Source organism: Sarcophilus harrisii, chromosome 6, assembly GCF_902635505.1.
Source record: "Sarcophilus harrisii chromosome 6, mSarHar1.11, whole genome shotgun sequence".
Classification (NCBI taxonomy): domain Eukaryota; kingdom Metazoa; phylum Chordata; class Mammalia; order Dasyuromorphia; family Dasyuridae; genus Sarcophilus; species Sarcophilus harrisii.
Genome location: NC_045431.1, coordinates 234,692,197 through 234,710,949, shown reverse-complemented (window position 1 = coordinate 234,710,949; position 18,753 = coordinate 234,692,197). Strand labels below are relative to the sequence as shown.

The 18,753-nt window shown below is 54.2% G+C and overlaps 1 protein-coding gene across 1 annotated transcript in view; it reads left to right on the top strand.

The window, feature by feature from the left end:
• MUC6 (mucin 6, oligomeric mucus/gel-forming) overlaps positions 1-18,193 on the top strand; it is a 53,287-nt gene extending 35,094 nt beyond the window's left edge. The window contains exons 23-37 of the mRNA XM_031943588.1: positions 2-143; positions 441-551; positions 1,673-1,858; positions 2,424-2,663; positions 2,966-3,122; positions 5,124-5,270; positions 5,733-5,795; positions 6,535-6,600; positions 7,320-7,568; positions 12,680-12,952; positions 13,795-14,568; positions 14,925-15,094; positions 15,987-16,099; positions 16,782-16,910; positions 18,094-18,193. Coding sequence (XP_031799448.1) covers positions 2-143; positions 441-551; positions 1,673-1,858; positions 2,424-2,663; positions 2,966-3,122; positions 5,124-5,270; positions 5,733-5,795; positions 6,535-6,600; positions 7,320-7,568; positions 12,680-12,952; positions 13,795-14,568; positions 14,925-15,094; positions 15,987-16,099; positions 16,782-16,910; positions 18,094-18,193 — 2,920 coding nt within the window. The remainder of the gene's footprint in view (position 1; positions 144-440; positions 552-1,672; positions 1,859-2,423; positions 2,664-2,965; positions 3,123-5,123; positions 5,271-5,732; positions 5,796-6,534; positions 6,601-7,319; positions 7,569-12,679; positions 12,953-13,794; positions 14,569-14,924; positions 15,095-15,986; positions 16,100-16,781; positions 16,911-18,093) is intronic.
• Positions 18,194-18,753: the final 560 nt, after the last annotated feature.

Sequence of the window (18,753 nt, the reverse complement as noted above, 5' to 3'; positions counted from 1 at the left end):
GCACCTGCATGCGGGGGAAATGGCAATGCGCCAAGAAAGACAAGTGCTCCTCCACCTGCGCCCTCTACGGGGAGGGCCACCTGACCACCTTTGACGGGCAACGCTTTGTGTTTGACGGCAACTGCGAATACGTCCTGACCACGGTGAGACGGCCCCCGATGGGCAGGAGGCTGTGGCCAGGGCACCCCTGCAGGAGGCTGGCAGCTCTGCCCCAGATGTGCCCCAGCCCCCCTGCCCCAGATGTGCCCAACCCCCCTGCAGAGGCTGGCAGCTCTGCCCCAGATGTGCCCCAGCCCCCTTGCAGAGGCTGGCAGCTCTGCCCCAGATATACCCCAGCCCTGTGGCTCCCATGCACTTGTTACTGATGGGGTCCTGGCCGGCAGGAGGGGAGCCTTTCCATTGGTCTCTAGCACATCACACAAGCTTTTCCTCTCCCTCAGGATGGCTGTAGCGTCAACAATTCTGATGCCACCTTCAAGATTGTGACAGAAAATGTCATCTGCGGAAAGTCAGGGGTCACCTGCTCTCGGGCCATCAAACTCTTTATTGGGGTGAGAAGCTGGTTTGGGGCCTGGCAGGGATGGGAAGGGTCTCAGGCCTCTGGGCTTTTTCTTGTTGTGTGTGTGTGTGTGTGTGTGTGTGTGTGTGTGTGTGTGTATCTCTATCTCTCTGTGTGTCCCTCTATGTGTCTTTCTGTCTCTGTGTGCATCTGTGTCTGTATCTGTCTCTGTCTGTGTCTGTCTGTCTGTCTGTCTGTCTCTCTCTCTCTCTCAATGTTTCCCTCTCCCTCTCCCTCCCCTCCCTCTTCTAACCCTTCCTCTCTTTTCTCCCCTTCCCTCTCTTCTCCATTGCCCTCCTCTCTTCCCTCCCCTTCCATTGCTCCCCCTTCCTTTTGCTCTTCTTCTCCCTGCCTTCTCTCTTTTCCTTCCTCCTCCTTTCCCTTCCCTTCTCTCCCACAACCCCCACTTCTTTCCCTGTCTCCCTCAAGCCCTGGAGGTGACCAAAGTTTAACTATCTCCTCTCCCCAAACTCGTGGGCCACAAGCCCAGGACTGGAGCTCTGAACTTTGCCCCCCACCCCCCCAGATGGACCTTCCCACCTTGAGCCTGGAAAACAAATTGCTTTGGAACCCGGGGCCCTGGGAGCCCAAACTGCCCGGGGTGACAGGCCAGACCTTGTGCCTGACTATGGGGCCCACAACGAATGCAGAAGCCCCAGGAGCAGAGGCGGTGGGGGGCCCATGGCCCCCAGTTGTCTCCAGAAGCTCCCCCACTCCCCAGGAGAGCTGCCCTTTTTCCTCAGGGTTCCGGATTGGTTGGCGCTCTCCCCGACCCCGCTACAACCACTAAGGGACCTACACCAGCCCCCTCCCAAGCTCCTCCACTTAGCTCCTCCACTTGGCCCCGCCCCAGTCTGTGAGGCCTCCAGTGGCCCTCTGGTCACTCCAGCCCCGCCAAGGCTCAGAAAAGTCACCTGCCCAGGGGCTCCCGGTGGGAGGCCCAGGTCTCAGGTCTGGGCTTCTAGGCCACCAGGGCCACCCTCCCTGAGGTCCAGAGGGGCGGGAGATGGCGGGACCCAGGGCGGGGCCGGGGGCTTTGGTCAGCCCCCCCCCCCCAGCCCTAGCGGCTGGGCCCCCTGAGGCCGGGACTCAAGGAGAGCTACCCCCTGGCAGGACCTGTCCCTCCTGCTGTCGGACGCCACGTACACCATCACGGGGCAGAACCCCAGGGTGAGCATCCACGTGAAAAAGAACACTCTACACCTGGTGTTCGACATCCTCATCCCCGGCAAGTTCAGCCTGACTCTGGTCTGGAACAAACGCATGAGCGTCTCCATCAAGGTGTTCCGGGACTCCCAGGTGAGCCCGGGCCCTCCTTCACCCGGGGGAGCCCCCGCTGCCAGATGCCCCCTTGGTAGCTGCCTGGAGGCTCAGGCTCTGCGTCGCCCCGCCTCTCCCCTGTCCCTGGGCCCCATCACGGAGAGGAGGGGAGGGGGCTCTCTCGTCTGGGACCCCCCCCCCAGTCTAGAAATTCAATGCAGCTCAGCGCACCGGCCTCAGATGGGCCCCACGCTTTTTGCTCGACACCCCTCACTTCTTTTGGCGGGGGAGGGACAAGACGGTAGGAGGGGGAGATCTCCAAGGAAAACAAGAGCTCCTTCAGGGCCCCCCTCCGCTCAGATTTAGGGACAGCTGGGGGCGGGGGTGGGGTGGGCAAAAGCACAGGAGGAGGGCAGAGGCTGGGCTGGGGGCGGGACTCAGGGGAGGGCTGAGAAGGGTTGGAGGCGGGGCCTGTCCTGGGGCGGGGCACGGAGGAGGGCTGAGAGGGGCTGGGGGCGGGGCCTTCCTGGGGCGGGGGGAGGGCTGAGAGGGGCTGGGGGCCGCACATGGGGCACGGCTGACCGGCCCGGGGCTCCTTCTTCAGGACCCCTTGTGCGGCTTGTGCGGGAATTACAACGGCAACATGAAGGACGACTTCGAGACCCGCAGCAAGTATGTGGCCTCCAGCGAGCTGGAGTTCGTGAACTCCTGGAAGGAGAATCCCCTGTGCGGCGACATCAGCTTCGTGGTGGATCCCTGCCTCCAGAACCCCTACCGCAAGGCTTGGGCCGAGAAGAAGTGCGCCATCATCAACAGCAACACTTTCTCTGCCTGTCACAGCAAGGTGTGTGTGGGAGGAGGGGGGAAGGAGGTTGTGCGTGGCTGGGGAGTGGGGGAGGGAAGCCAGAGAAGAGGCTGGTACCATCCTTCCCTCCTGGGACCACAGGGCACGAGCCAGAACTACCCATGGGGAGTCAGACGCCCAGGCAGAAGTGGCCAGAAAAGGCCCAGCCTGGCTCTGGCAGAGGGGAGGGGGTGGCCAATTTCCAGGCACCCGAGTGCCCTCCCCTGCCCAGCACCAGGCACCCAAGTGCCCTCCCCCTGCCTGGCACCAAGCACCCAAGTGCCCCTTCCCCCTGCCCGCAGGTCTACCGGATGCCTTACTACGACGCCTGCGTGCGTGATACCTGTGGCTGTGACTCCGGAGGGGACTGCGAGTGCATGTGTGACGCGGTGGCAGCCTATGCCAAGGCGTGCTTGGACGTGGGTGTCTGTGTTGACTGGAGGGCTCCCGACTTCTGCCGTAAGGGCCCCGCTGCGTCTGGATCTTCGAGTCTTGTCTTCGCTGCTCCCGTTGCAAGGAGGCAGGCTTAGGCTGGGTGGGAGAGAGCCCCTAGAATGAGAGAATGGCAAAGCCGGGGGGAGCGTTGCCTTGGCCGGGGGGGGGGGCAGCTCTCTCTCCAGAGGGCTCCCAGGGACTGGCCCAGAGACTCTGAGGGCCCTTTCAAGTCAGGTGGACTGGGATGCTCACAAGCCCAACCAGGAGCCGTCAGTCCTTTCTCTGCTGCCTCATCCCAAGCAGGTGCTAGAGCCCTCAGCCCATGTCAGCAGAACCCCACTGGCTCAGACTGGGGTCTGGCTTTCCTGGTTATCTCCAGGGCCCGTCTCCCTAGATACGGAAGGAGCAGAGGGGCTCAGGACCCCACCAGAGCATCCCCATGTCCATCGGAATGGGAAGAGAGCAGACTCAGTCCTAAGAAGTGATGTGTGAAGGAGAGGAGAGGGAGGGCACTCTCAGAGGCAGAGAAGCAGGGCATGAATTCTAGCCCTGTCACTTAGACCCTCTGTGTGCCCTGGGGTCAGGGCACATGGCTCTGTCAGCAAGGTGACCAGGACTGGATGAGAGACTCTCTCCTGGGCCTCTTCTGGTCCTGGAATAAGTTGAAAGCCTTTAAGTGCCCTCTCACCAGGCTGAGAAACTCGGGCATTGCCCCCATGATGAATGTCCATCCACATATCCATCCTGGTGTCCTTGCTCTGGAATTGATAATCCAAATAACCCCACTTACTCAGCACACAAGCTTTGCTTCTTGTGGTCTCATAGGCCGGGAGAAAGAGAGGAGGCAACATGGATAGCCCCATTTTACAGATGAGGAAGCTGAGGCTGGAAGGGAAGTAGATGCAGTCAGCTACTCCAGCTGAGACATGTTTGGTTTTTCAAAATTCAATTTTATTTTATTTTGAGTTCCAAATGCTTTCCATCCCGTTTTTTGAGAAAGCCAGGAGGGAAAAACTTTACAAATGTAGACAGTCAAGCCAAATAAATTCTTTGTTAGTCACATCCACAAAAAACAAGAGCGGGTGGGTTCTCAGATGGTCTATCCCTTCTCTCTCCAGCTGGTTACATCGTGTGCAGTGGAGTTGCTCAGTCTTTCAAAGTTGTTTGTCTTTACAATAGTGGTCGCTAGATACACTGTTACCATTCTACTCCATTTCCTCTGTCTGTTCCCACAGATCTCAGGGTTCTCTGCCTTTACAATATCTTGGCACTGGAAACATTGTTACCATTCTATTATATCAGTTCATACAGATTTCGGGGTTCTTTGAAACTGTCCCTTTCACTACCCCTTTATTCACTCACCTTTACATCCCATAGCTCGTTGAGCCATTCCCCATTTGATGCATCCCCCCTCAATTTCCTGCCGCCACAAAAGGGGCTGCTATCAATGTTTTTGCACAGATGGTCCTTTCGTCCTTTCTTTGATCTCTTTGGGCTGTAGACCTAGTAGGGATATCACTGGGTCGAAGGGTAGATTGGCACAGTTCCAAATGGCCTTCCAGAGTGGCTGGACCACCCAGTTTCACTTAAAAAAGCACGAATGTCCCTCATCCCAATGGGTGTGAGGTGGTAGCCAAGGCCAGATGTGAATTCTGGCTCCACAGCCAGCACTGCAGTCACTGGGCCATCCAGCTGCCCCCCTTACCTCCTTACCCCATCCTGTAAGCCCCTGGGCAGAGAGCCACCTTCTTCTCTCCCCTCTCCCACCTGCTTTAGAGGGAACAAACAGAACCGAGCTAGTCCCGGGCTTCCCAGGCTTCCCAGGCCCTGTGTGCCTTTGGGCAGGTCCCTTACCTGGGCTTCCTCAGTTTCCCCTTCACCTCCCAGGCCAGCCCTTTGCCAGCCCTTTGGTGTGACCCAATCTGCTCCCGGGGAGCAGATTTGCGTTTGGGGCGCCAGCTCTCCCAGGCTGGCCTTTGTCCTGGCCTCTGCCAGCTGCTGAGGGGAGATGGCTTTGCATTTCAGCTCTCTACTGTGACTTCTTCAACACCCACAAACTCACCAGCGGAGATGGCAACTACAAGTATACGAGGGAAGCCAACTGTACCTGGCATTACCAGCCCTGCCTCTGCCCATTCTACCCCCAGAGTAACAAATACGTCAACGTCGAAGGTGATGGCCTGACCACAAAGAGACAGGCACAATTGCCTGGGTTGGAAGGGGAAGTGTGCATTCATACAGCACCAGCTGTATACCAGACCCTGGGCCCACCACTCTACAGCTATGAATTCATTGATTGGAGAGAAAAGTTAACTAGAGTTGTCCCACACACCACCCACAGGCGCACCAGCCCCAGATGCTCTCACTACTTGGGCTGGAGCATCAGCTCTGGCCTGGGAGCCTGACAGTAGCCCCGGGGAACAGGAGGGGGGCAGAGGAGCCCAGATGCTCTCAAGGGTTGACCCCCAAGGGCTCTTCTTCTCTCCCGCATCAGTGTAGAGGCTGGGGCCCATTCCCCAATGCCCACAGGGAGGCAGTCCCTGCTCTCCAGTCCGCCCCACCCCCATCTCCAGTAGAGCCACAGAGGAGCCCCCACCCCACACACACACCTCTCACTTCGCGCTTCTGCCCTAGGCTGCTATAACTGCACTCTGGACCAGTACTTTGACCATGAGGAGGGCCGGTGTGTTCCTTGCTGTAAGTACTTTCCCACTACCCTCTGAGGCGGCGGGCTCACCTTCGGCCCCTCCTTTGGCCATGGTCCACCCCTCCAGGGAGGGCTCCTTGATCCCCATGGCTGGGGGAGCTCAGCCCTACCAAGGAAAAGCATGAAGGGGCAGGGCCAGTCCTGGGGAGGGGAGGAAGGAGCCTCTACCCTTCCCCTCACAGGCCACCAGCCCTAGAGCCTTGCTACCCAGACAGGGCTGTATTTGTGAGCATGGGGCTCTCCACAGAGGCTGCCAGGTGGGTCCTGGGCTCGAGCCTCATGTGGCCCTGCCTCTGAGCTACAGACAGGGCTTTCTCCAGGGCCCTCTGGGTCTTTTGGAAAGTCTGGCCACAGACAGAGGTCCCCAGGGCTGGGCAGACAGAGGTCCGGCCCATGAGGGCCACTCACCATCAGTAGCAGGCAGACAGAGCAAAGCTGCAAAGATGGAGGGCTTTTCGAGCTCCCCCATCTTCCCACTCTCTTCCATAACCTGGGCAGAGGCTCATGGAGACCCCCCACTATTACCCCCGCCCAGACCTCCAGTCCCTTGACCCTTTCATCTGGAGGGAGGGGAGAGAAAAGCATTAAGGGGAGGCAGGCCCTCAGGGGCGCAGGCTCCCTCTGTTCTCAGAAAGGCTGGACAAGGACTCGCCACCTTCCTCGCGGGTCGGAGGGAGACCTGAGGCTTGGGGCTCTTCTGTGACCCCCCATCATCTGCTTCTGTTTCAGCTAACACACTTCTCCCGACTCCATCAACGGCCACAACAGGTGAATGTAGCACCTCTAAATGTCAAGGTGACTCAGGCCCCTGGCTCAGTCCTGGCCCCTGCCCCCGCTGTCAGGGAGGTGTTGGCAGGCTTAGGGCATGGGGACACTGCTCCTGACCCCCCATGGCTCATGAGGGAGGAAGGAAGGAAGGAAGAAAGGGAGGGAGGAAAGAAGGAAGAAAGGAAGGAAGGAAAGGAGGGAGGGAGGGAGGGAAGAAGGCTGAGCATCCCTGTGAGTCAGGAGGGAAGTCAGAGGATGGGACAGACAGGATAGAGGACTGTCTATCTGTCACTAGAAAGACAATTGTCCCTGAGGGATGCAGAAGTCAAGGAAAAAGCTGAGCAGGTCCCTGGCCTCCAAGGCCATCTTTAAGGCTTGGCCCTTGGGAGTGCTTCCAGAGGCTGGATGGTCATGGGAGAGTGAGGACATTCACAATCGGGCATGCCGGGGACCAAGTATTACTAGGTAGGGGTGAGAGGTCCTGGCTCCTCTGAGGAACGGGCAAAGCCTTGTACGGCCTGCCTCCCAGAGATGCTGAGATGCCGCAGGGGGTGATAAATGGGAGTTCCTGTCCTGCTCACCTTTGCCCTCCATGCTCAGGACCCCTGCCCCAGTCAGGCCCTGCCTCCTGGAAAGTTACCACTCTCCCCCTTTGGAGGGTATTCCCCCAGAATACCCTTTCCTCAGTGAGTGGTAGCTGGCTGCACCAGGGCGGCACTGGTAATATCTAGACTGTTTCTCCTCAGGACCACACTCCAAGACCACCCACCAGAGCACCAGGGGAACAGAAACCACCACTGTGTTCACCACCGAGCCTTCATCAAGCTCCCCCCAGACACCCAGCACGTCATCAAGGTTGACCAGGCCAACCGGGACCATCAGCTCCTCTTCCAGACCAACCTCGGCCAGCCCTGCCACTTTCCCAACAAGCCCCCAGGCCTCTGGAAGGACCACCTCAGCAGTCCTCGCCAGCACGCAGCCCAGGATCACGAGTGGTAAACAGCATTCTGTCCTGGGCTCTCCCATCACACGGCAGACCCCAGCTTGTTCCCTCACCCCGAATGCCTCTGCCTTCAGCCTTCAAGGCCTGTCACCTTCACCTGGGCAGTGAAGCAGTGGGAAGAAAGCTCAGCAGCCCAGAGGAGCTGGTGGCCCCACCCTGCAGACAAGGCAGCACTCCATCACATGAAGTTTGCTAGAATGGGGGTCCTACAGCCCCTTCTTGGCCCGGGGCCAAGCCCTCTGTGTGCCAGCCCCCATTCTGGGCTCCCTGCTGCCAGTAAAAAAGGAGAGGGACTGACTCCAAGGGGCTCTGCTTTTGGACAGAGGGCCCTGACCGGAGGCCCCATTGCTCTGTGTCCAGCCTTAGCAGAGGGAAAGCGGGACCACGGACAGGGCACCAGATTTGGAATCTCAGATACCAGAAGCACCAGTTGGGTTGGAATCCCTCCTCAGACAGTAACTAGCTGTGCGACCACGGGAGAGCTAGTTCATCTGACTCAGTTTTCCCAACTAAAATGGTCACACGTTTTACACTTCCCTTGGGGGTGGGATGAGGAGGGCCCTTTGCACAACCTGGGGCTTATTCTCTCATTTCTCGTTCCATCAGTGTAGGGAATTCCTGGTGAGAAAACTCCATGGGCCAATTCAGCTGCTCGGACAGAGTCCTAGAGGCCCCTGGCCCGAGGCAGGTCTTGTGCCCAGGTCTCTGGCCCATGAGCACTTTGTAAGCCAGAAGGCACTAGAGCATGCTAGCTAGTCTTAGAATTGGCAAGTCCGAGGTGAGCTTCTGTCATTATTATTTTTCAAGGACCATCACACACACACACACACACACACACACACACACACACCCCTGAGGAGAGTCAGCTGGGAGGGCTCCCCCTAGGGGCAGAGTACTCTGGCAGGTTCTGGGTCACCGTCCAGCCAGACCGTCACTCCCAGTCACACCTGTCCAGCAATTTAGAACTTTCTCACAGCATTTTGGGAGGCCGTGGTCAGAAGGGACCTCAAAGATCCCCAGACCAAACCTAACCCTCCACAACAGAGCTGTCAAGCTTCTGCACAAGGATCTTCAGGGAACGGAAGCCCCCTCCCAAGGCAGTCTTCCTGGACAACTCAGTTCTAGGCCCTTTTGTCCTGCCATTGAACCTAAATTTCCTTTTCAACTTTCCCCCATTGTTCTTGGTTCTAGGTTCTGGATGTAAACAGAATAAGTATGAATCTCTTCCCCAGGACAGCCTTTCAAGTACTCGATGAAAACAATCATGACTCATTGACATTACTATTTTTGATGAAATTATTGACTGTTTCTGGGATCTGTTCTTTGTCCTACCTATTTTTTAGGATTTTGTTATTTAGTCTCCTGTTAATTTTTAATCTTTGTTTCATGGCCTTTGATTGAAGATCATTTTATTGCATTGTGGTCTACAAAAGGCAACTTAACATTTCTGCATTAGTCTATGAAGTTTTATTGATTTTATGATTGTTTTATTGATACAGTTGATTTTTGTGAAGATGCCATGTAGGGTTGAGAAACAGGGATATTCCTTTATATTCCTAACATTCTTAGGAGTTTTCCTGGGGAAAACTTTCCCGTTTCCTTTCTTTTATGGTCACTGAAAGTCGGGTTCTTTCATTTTCTACTTTCCCCTCTGGTTTTAAGAGATCGGAGCAGTTATTTTTTTTTTTCATTATTTCTTCAAATATGATGCCTAGACTCATTTTTTGGTCATGGATTTAGGATAGTTCCAGTGATTATTGTTATCCTTTGATCTGTTTTCCTGCTCAGTTGTTTGCTATAATTTATATTTTCTTCTAGTATTTTTTCAATTTTTTAAACTTTTATTTCTTATTGTTTCTTATTGTCTCATGGAGACTTTAGTTTCTATTTGGCCAATTCCAATTTTGGGGATTTTATTTTGGGGTAAGGTTTTGTCCCTTTTGTTTCAGATATTACTTCTGTTTCCAAATCTTTCTTCACTCTCGATTCCTTTCCTTTATTTCCTCTAGCATTTTCATTTTGTTTATAAAATAATTTTAGCTCTTAAGAAAAAAAAAAACAAACCCTCTTGCTTTATCTCTTCCAGGAATTCCAGAGGTCTTCCTTCTTCTGGGTTTGTTTTTGGGCAGCCCTCTCACCTTAGTTGTTTATAGTGGAATTATTTTTTTGTTTGTTTGTTTACTCATTCTTCCAGCTAACTTCCTGACATTCGATTTTACATTGGTACTAGGCTCTGAACACATTTAAAGGAAGTGTCTCAACTGAGCTTTTGTCTTTTGGGGTTCTTCTGATCTTTCTTAAGGTATTTAATGTGTTATTTCAGAATCTCAGGGACAGATCTGCGTAGGGATCTGTAAGCTTTCAGTGTTCCCAAAATGGTGAGATCCAGGGCCAACTCTTATCCCTGGTCCTTCTGGCCTGAGTTCAGCCAGTTCTTGGTCTGTTGACACACCTGTTGACTTGACCCTGGTGAAAAGTTCCAGTAGACTCTTGCTAGATTCGCTTGTTATCATCCAGCTGGAAGTTCTACTGGTCCAGTGGGATAGAAGTGTAGGCTCCCTTTCTGTCTGGGATTTCTGCCCTGGTTCTTTCTCAGCAGGCTTCAGATAAAGCTAGAAGCTGGAACTGAGACCCCTTTCTGTTTCTGGTGTCAGAGCCATAGAGATGCTGCTCACTGAATATATTGTCCAGGGCCCACAACACTCCTCACCTTGGAATGTTGCCTCAAGACTCGGGCTCCTTCCTCAGTCTACCCTGGATCCATGAGTTAATTCTTTTGGAGGACAGAGCAGCCAGTTGACATGTTTCCACATTCTCCCTGAGACTGGAATTCCCCTGTATATCCAGGGCCCCTTCTTGCCCTGATGCACAGATGCAACTCCTGCCCACTAGAATGCTCAGCAAATCCCTGGTCATACCCTGCCCCTAGTTTCCATGCCCTCGCTGTCTTCCTGTGTTGACCTAGACTGGAAAAGTGACTCCTGGTGATGTTCTTGGGAAATCTTAGTGGATTTCCTCATCAGGATTCAACCTATTTTCTAATGTATCTTGTATGGGGTGAGGAGGGAGACTGTCGGAGGGGTTGGGTTTACTTCTTCCTGCTATTCCACCATCTTGGCTCCACCCTTCACAGACAAAGTTTCTAAGTAAAGGCCAGAAGGAGTGGGGGTAGACCCCAAGCTGAGTTTGCTGGTGCAGTGGACCAGAGTGATCTCTTGCGTCAAGCAATCACTTGAGAACTGGACCTCACCATTTCCCATAGTCACCATGCCCAGAGGAAGCTTTTCCCATAGGAAGGCAGCGGAAATTAAGGAGTGTGTAAATACAGCCTTTTCCTTCCATAATCAATCTTTGAACCTCATCATTCAATCAGTTCTGAACCAATGGAATTGGGCTGTGTACCAGCCCTCCCTCCTCCCTTGATATGGTTCCTAAGAATGAGGGGGTTAAACTCTTGACTGAGTAAATTATCACCCCCAGATTCTCCTGCTGTATTCCTCTGGAAACTCTGCCTTGAAAGGGCAATATGGTCAATATGGGCTTCGGGAAGCCCTGCTGGCTTTTTCCTTTTCTAGAATCTTTCCAGGAACTGAAGTCACGTTCGCTGGTTTGCATTGCCCCTTCTCGGATTTGGTAGCACTGCCCCATTTCTTCACAGCCTTTCCAAAGGATCTGAGGAAGGCGCAGATGTGTGCCCCACATCTGTCAGTGCCATAGGATAGAGCCCAGCAGAGCCTGGGGCCTGACATCAAAAAGCACGGGCCACGTTCTCTTCCTGTCTCCTTAGCTTAGTTACCCTGGATAGCTAGATGGTGCAGTGGAGAGATTATTGGGCTTGAAATAAGGAAGATTCATCTTTCTGAGTTCAGCTCTGACCTGAGACCCTTCCTAGCCAAGTGATTCTGAGTAAGTCACTTCATGCTGCTTGCCTCAGGTTCCTCATCTGTAAAATGAGCTGGAGAAAGAAACGGCAAACGACTCCATTAGTTTTGCCAAGAAAGCCCCAAAAGAGATCAGGAAAAGTCAGATAGGACTGAAACAACTGAACAAAAACGACCTTAGTTGCCAATTTCCTGTTCACTACTTTTGTTGTGTCCTCTAAGCTTCCCAATAAGCAGGGTGGTCTTTTCTCTGCTGTTGGTGGTCCTCATCCCATCCTTCCAGGTAGGTCTTCTCTGCTCTTGAACCCTCTTTTCTGCAGACTTTCTAGAGAACGAGTAAATAAATGTTAGATGGTTGTTGCTTTCTACAGGTTCTTGTGAGCCCCTAAGGTTCCAAGGTTTAGGAATCTGGATGCATCCACACAGGATGCACCTTGGCTCCCATCTTCTGTCTGTGCCTGAAGAGTCCTAAGCTCATTGAGGAGCTTCCTGGGCAGCCACATCAGTCTCTTGAGATAATACATTTCATCCTTACCAAAATCTTCTCTCTTCTATGTCCTGAAAATGTAATTCAGGGGGAATTTTCCAGGACTACCTTGTCCTGTATAATTCCCTGGGGTCTCCAATATCTCCCCTCTGAACTCCCAGAAATCTGCTCTGTCCAAATCCAGGGGGCAAGTCAGACTGTGCCCATCTTCCTGTCTTCCACCTCAAATTCTGAGATCTGACATTGAGGAAAGGGCCACCGGAGACAGCAACCTGGGTTCAAAACCTGCTTCTGACGGGCACTCTATCAGGTCCAAGTCAACGACTTCTGAATGACCTTCAGTGTCCTCAGCAGAAACATGGGACACCACTTGTCATCCTGCCTTTGGTGTTGCCACGAGGGTCGGAGGAGGGAGATTATAGCTGGTTCTCGAATTGTCATTGTGCGGGTCCCTGGTGGCCAGATCTCACCCAGGAAGATCCCATGAGAGCAGTGTCCTGGAAGCCTAGAAGGGAAACCTGACCTGCGCAGGGACCATGATCATGACTGTGCCCACAAGCGGACATAGGACACACACCCTTTGTGTGTGTGTGTGTGGGGGGGTGAATGCTAGGCAGGAACCCCTGGGACTGGGGGCCCGCACTGGGGAAGGGCAGGGGGAAGACTCAGCCATGTCAAGTTCAGGGGGAAGGCAACTGCTGCAGTACAGCCATACTCTGTCCCTGGTTTCCGCAGTAATTCCCTGGAGCACCACCACCACAGTGGCAGTCACCTCGTCAGCCCTCTCGGAAACCCCGGCCACCCGCCCACTGGGCTCCACCGTGAGGACTTCACCCATCACAAAGGCCACTTCAGAGAACCCAGGCTCCCTCCCAACAACAGCCACACAATCTACAGCGCGATCCACGGCGAGGACCACAGGAACCTCAGGGACGTCACTGCGGCCCAAGCTGACCACAGCCACGCCGGCAGGGACTTCAAGAGGACCAGAGTCTCTGCCACATACTGGTGAGCGCTTTTGCTGCAGCCACTCACGTCCCAGAAAACTAATCCTGATGTGAATTGAACTGAGGGGCCAGGCAATGCCAGTGGCCTGGAGTACCTGGGGGGTGGGGGTGGGAGAAGAGGAACTGGGAAGCGTGTGGAGCTCGCCCCCACCCCTGTGGCCACAGCAGACCTGAGCCAACTAGCAAAGCATATGGGACTTCGGTTTTTGAATGGTCCATCCGGCATGGCCCAGGCTCCCTCTGTCCCACAAAATTGGCCAGTTCCAGCTGGATCTGCTCAATATGAAGGAGGGGAACCCTAATTCAGAGGTACAGTCCATGGTATATCCCAGAATTAATACTTTGGAGATTCCCTAAGCAAAGCATGGGAGAAGATGAAAGAGGGAGTGGGGCTAGCTATGCCAGAGGAAGACAAGAAGAGATCATGGAGGGACCTCAGAAGGATTCTGGGCCCTGGGGTCAAGGACTTTGCCTGCATATACTTCATTATCGAGAAAATTAGGGGGGTCACCAAAAAAACCCACCAGGGGGCAACAAAGAGGGCCAGCTTCTCCAGACAAATGTGGAGCCCCGGGGCCTGAGGCATGTCCCAAAGCAGCCTGGGATACTCCTCACACCTCAGAGGACAGGGATTTGTCCATCAGGGGAAGGAGGGCTACTGAGGGGCTTTCTTTGACTAAGGATGATCAATGCATCCAAAAACATGGAAACCAGCAACATGGACAGAGGCACAGTTAGAGACAGGAGCCATCAATCTGGCTGAAAGAACAGGTGAGGAGGGAGTGCTCAGTTAGAAACCCCTGGGGAACGGGACAGAAAATAAAATCTCTCATCTTTCCTCAGATCATTCAGTACCCACAGGAACCCCGGAAAGTATCCAGACAAGTACAACCACAAGAGCTCAGGTGACCAAGACACCAATAACATGGTCAGAAGCCAGTAGCACCAGCAAGGCAGAATCTCCAGGTCTCAGCCCAACATCCCAACGGGAACCCCACACCACAGAAACAACCTCGGATGTAACAAGCATCGAACACTCTACCACCAAACTGAACAAGCCCACTGCTACGGAAACCACAAATGGCCGAACAACAGGAACAAGTAACCACTCTTCACATACAACCACAAATTTATCACCCACAAACTCCCATCAGAGCACAACTCGAACCCCATCTACCGGTACAAACACTTCTTCAGTCACTCCTCCCAAACACACAACCACTGCACCCATTTCGAGTCCCATCACCACAACTACAACCACCACTCGCACAACCCTGCCACAAACTGGCTCCGTCCCTACAGGGACCACCATCAAACCCACAGGCCCTGGCACTGATGGGATTATGTCAACAACTGGCACACAATCTGGCACACACACCCAGCACAGCACAATCATTCCTGCCTCTCTACCCACATCCACCTCTCTCCCTCACACAACAATGACCTCCTCATCTTTCCCATCCAGCACACACACCTCTTCCACTACAGTCACCACTGCCACCGTGAAGGGTACCACGGCATCCACGCCAACAGGGACACCCTCCCACTCTTCACATACAACCACCACTTTATCACCCACAGCCTCCAATCAGAGCACAACTCGTGCCTCTTCTACCGGTCCCAACACTTCTTCAATCACTCCACCCAAACACACAACCAGCCCCCATTTCTAGCCCCATCACCACAACTCCCAACCCCCTGCACAACCCTGCCAAAACTGGTCCCGTCCCTACAGGACCACCATCAAACCCACAGGCCCTGGCACGTGGGATTATGTCAACAACTGGCACACAACACCCACCGCACAATCATTCCTGCCTCTTACCCATCCACCTCTCCCTCACACAACAATGACCTCTCTCTTTCCACCACACACACCCTCTTCCACCACAGTCACCACGCCACCTGAAGGGGAGCCATCCCGCCAACAGGGACACCCTCCCACTCTTCCAACAACCACCCTTTATCAACAGCCTCCAAATCAGGCACAACTCACCTCTTCTACCGGTCCCAACACTTCAATCCTCCCCCAAACCCCCATGCCCCATTTCAGCCCCATCCCCACAACTCAACCACCACTCCACAAACCCCTGCCCAAACGGTCCGTCCCTACAGGGCCACCATCAAACCCACGGCCCTGGCCGTGGGATTATGTTCAACAACCTGGCACACACCCCCGCACAATCATTCCTGCCTCTCTCCCATCCACCTCTCTCCCTCACCCTTGACCTCCTCATCTTTTTCCCATCCAGCACACACCTCTTCCACACAGTCACCACGCCACCGTGAAGGGCCAGGCATCCACCCAACAGGGACCCCTCCCACTTTCCAACAACCACCACTTTATCCCCCAGCCTCAATCAGGACCTCGGGCCTCTTCTCCGTCCCAACCTTCTTCAATCCTCCCCCCAAACACACAACCAGTGCCCCATTTCAGCCCATCACCACACTACAACCACCACTCCCAACCCTGCCCAAACTGGCTCCCGTCCCCTAGGGACCAATCAAACCCACAGGCCCTGGCCTTTGGGATTATGTAAAACTGGCACACAATCGGCCCCACCCAGCACGCACAATCATTCCTCCTCTCTCCCCCTCCACCTCTCCCCCACACAACGCCTCCTCTCTTTCCCATCCAGCACACACCCTCTTCCCTAAGTCACCACGCCCCTGAAGGGTCACAATCCCCCCAACAGGGACACCCTCCCACTCCCATACAACCCTTTTCACCCGGCCTCCAATCAGCCCTCGGCCTCTTCCCCAGTCCCAACCTTTTAATCCTCCCCCCAAAACACAACCCGGCCCCATTTTAAGCCCATCACCACAACCAACCACCACTCCCCCTGCCACAAACGGCTCCCGTCCCTACAGGGACCACCATCAAACCCACAGGCCCTGTGGGATTATGTCAACAACTGGCACACAATGGCACACACCGCCGCACAATCATTCCTGCCTCTTCCCAATCACCTCTCTCCCTCACACAACAAGCCCCTCCCTCTTTTCATCCAGCACACACCCCTCTTCCACTACAGTCCCAGCCACCTGAAGACCACGGCATCCCCCAACAGGGGACACCCTCCACTCTTCCAACAACACCACTTTCACCCACAGCCTCCAATCAGAGCAACCTCAGGCCTCTTTACCGGTAACACTTCTTCAATCCTCCACCCAAACACAAAAGTGCCCCATTTCTAGCCACATCACCACCTACAGCCACCACTCCACAGCCCTGCCACAAACTCTCCGTCCCTCAGGCCACCATCAAACCCACAGGCCTGGCACTTGGATTATGTCAACAACTGGCACATAACACACCCAGCACAGCACAATCATTCCTGCCTCTTCCCCACATCCCTCTCTCCCTCACACAGATGACCTCCTCATCTTTCCATCCAGCACAACACCTCTTCCCACTACAGTCACAAGCCACCTGAAGAAACAACGCATCCAGCCAACAGGGACACCTCCACTCTTCACATACAACCACCACTTTATCACCACAGCCTCCATCAGAGCACACTCAACCTCTTCTACGGTCCAACACTTCTTCAATCCTCACCCAAACACACAACCAATTGCCCCATTTCAGGCCCATCACCACAACTCCAACCACCACTCCACTTGCCTGCCACAAACTGGTTCCGTCCCTACAGGGACCACCATCAAACCCACAGGCCCTGGCCCTGCTGGGATTATGTCAACAACTGGCACACACACCCAGCACAGCACAATCATTCCTGCCTCTCTACCCACATCCACCTCTCTCCCTCACACAACAATGACCTCCTCATCTTTCCCATCCAGCACACACACCTCTTCCACTACAGTCACCACAGCCACCGTGAAGGGTACGACGGCATCCACGCCAACAGGGACACCCTCCCACTCTTCACATACAACCACCACTTTATCACCAACAGCCTCCAATCAGAGCACGACTCAAGCCTCTTCTACCGGTCCCAACACTTCTTCAATCACTCCACCCAAACACACAACCAGTGCCCCCATTTCTAGCCCCATCACCACAACTACAACCACCACTCGCACAACCCTGCCACAAACTGGCTCCGTCCCTACAGGGACCACCATCAAACCCACAGGCCCTGGCACTGATGGGATTATGTCAACAACTGGCACACAATCTGGAACACACACCCAGCACAGCACAATCATTCCTGCCTCTGTACCCACATCCACCTCTCTCCCTCACACAACAATGACCTCATCCTCTTTCCCATCCAGCACACACACCTCTTCCACTACAGTCACCACGGCCACCATGAAGGGAACCACGGCATCCACGCCAACAGGACAATTCCTCCCACTTCTTCACATACACAACTGTTCACTTTATCACCCACAGCCCAATCAGAGCACAACTCGAGCCCCTTCTAACGTCCCAACACTCTTCAATCACCCACCCAAACACACAACCAGCACCCCATTTCCCAGCCCCATCACCACAACTACAACCACCACTCCGTGACAAATCTTCTGCCACAACTGGTTCCGTCCCTCAGGACCACCATCAAACCCACAGGCACTGCACTGCTGGGATTATGTCAACAACTGGCACACACACCCAGCACAGCACAACGTTTTTTTTTTTTTTTTTTTCTCTGCCCCTCTGCCCACATCCACCCCCTCACACAACAATGACCCCCATCTTCCCATCCAGCACACACACCCTCTTCCAATTACAGCTCACCACTGCCACCGTGAAGGGTACCACGATCCAATCAACAGGGACACCCTCCCACTCTTCGCATACAACCACCACTTTATCAACCACAGCCTCCAATCAGAGCACAACTCGTGCCTCTTCTACCGGTCCCAACACTTCTTCAATCACTCCACCCAAACACACAACCAGTGCCCCCATTTCTAGACCCATCACCACAACTACAACCACCACTCGCACAACCCTGCCACAACTGTCTGGGTCTCCACAGGGACCACGACTGAACTCCACAGGCACTGGCACTGCTGGGATTATGTCAACAACTGGCACACAATTCAAGTACACACCCAGTACAGCAACAATCATTCCTGCCTCTATCCACATCCACCTCTCTCCCTCACACAACAATGACCCTCCTCATCTTCCCAGATCCAGCACATACACCTTTCCCACTACAGTCATCACGGCCACCGTGAAGGGTACCACGGCATCCACGCCAACAGGGACACCCTCCCACTCTTCACATACAACCACCACTTTATCACCAACAGCCTCTAATCAGAGCACAACTCGAGCCTCTTCTACTGGTCCCAACACTTCTTCAGTCACTCCTCCCAAACACACAACCACTGGACCCATTTCGAGTCCCATCACCACAACTACAACCACCACTCGCACAACCCTGCCACAAACTGGCTCCGTCCCTACAGGGACCACCATCAAACCCACAGGCCCTGGCCCTGATGGGATTATGTCAACAACTGGCACACAATCTGGCACACACACCCAGCACAGCACAATTCATTATTCCTGCTCTCTGCCCACATCCACCTCTCCCTCACACAACAATGACCTCCTCATCTTTCCCATCCAGCACACACACCTCTTCCACTACAGTCACCACTGCCACCGTGAAGGGTACCACGGCATCCACCCCAACAGGGACACCCTCCCACTCTTCGCATACAACCACCACTTTATCACCCACAGCCTCCAATCAGAGCACAACTCGTGCCTCTTCTACCGGTCCCAACACTTCTTCAATCACTCCACCCAAACACACAACCAGTGCCCCCATTTCTAGCCCCATCACCACAACTACAACCACCACTCGCACA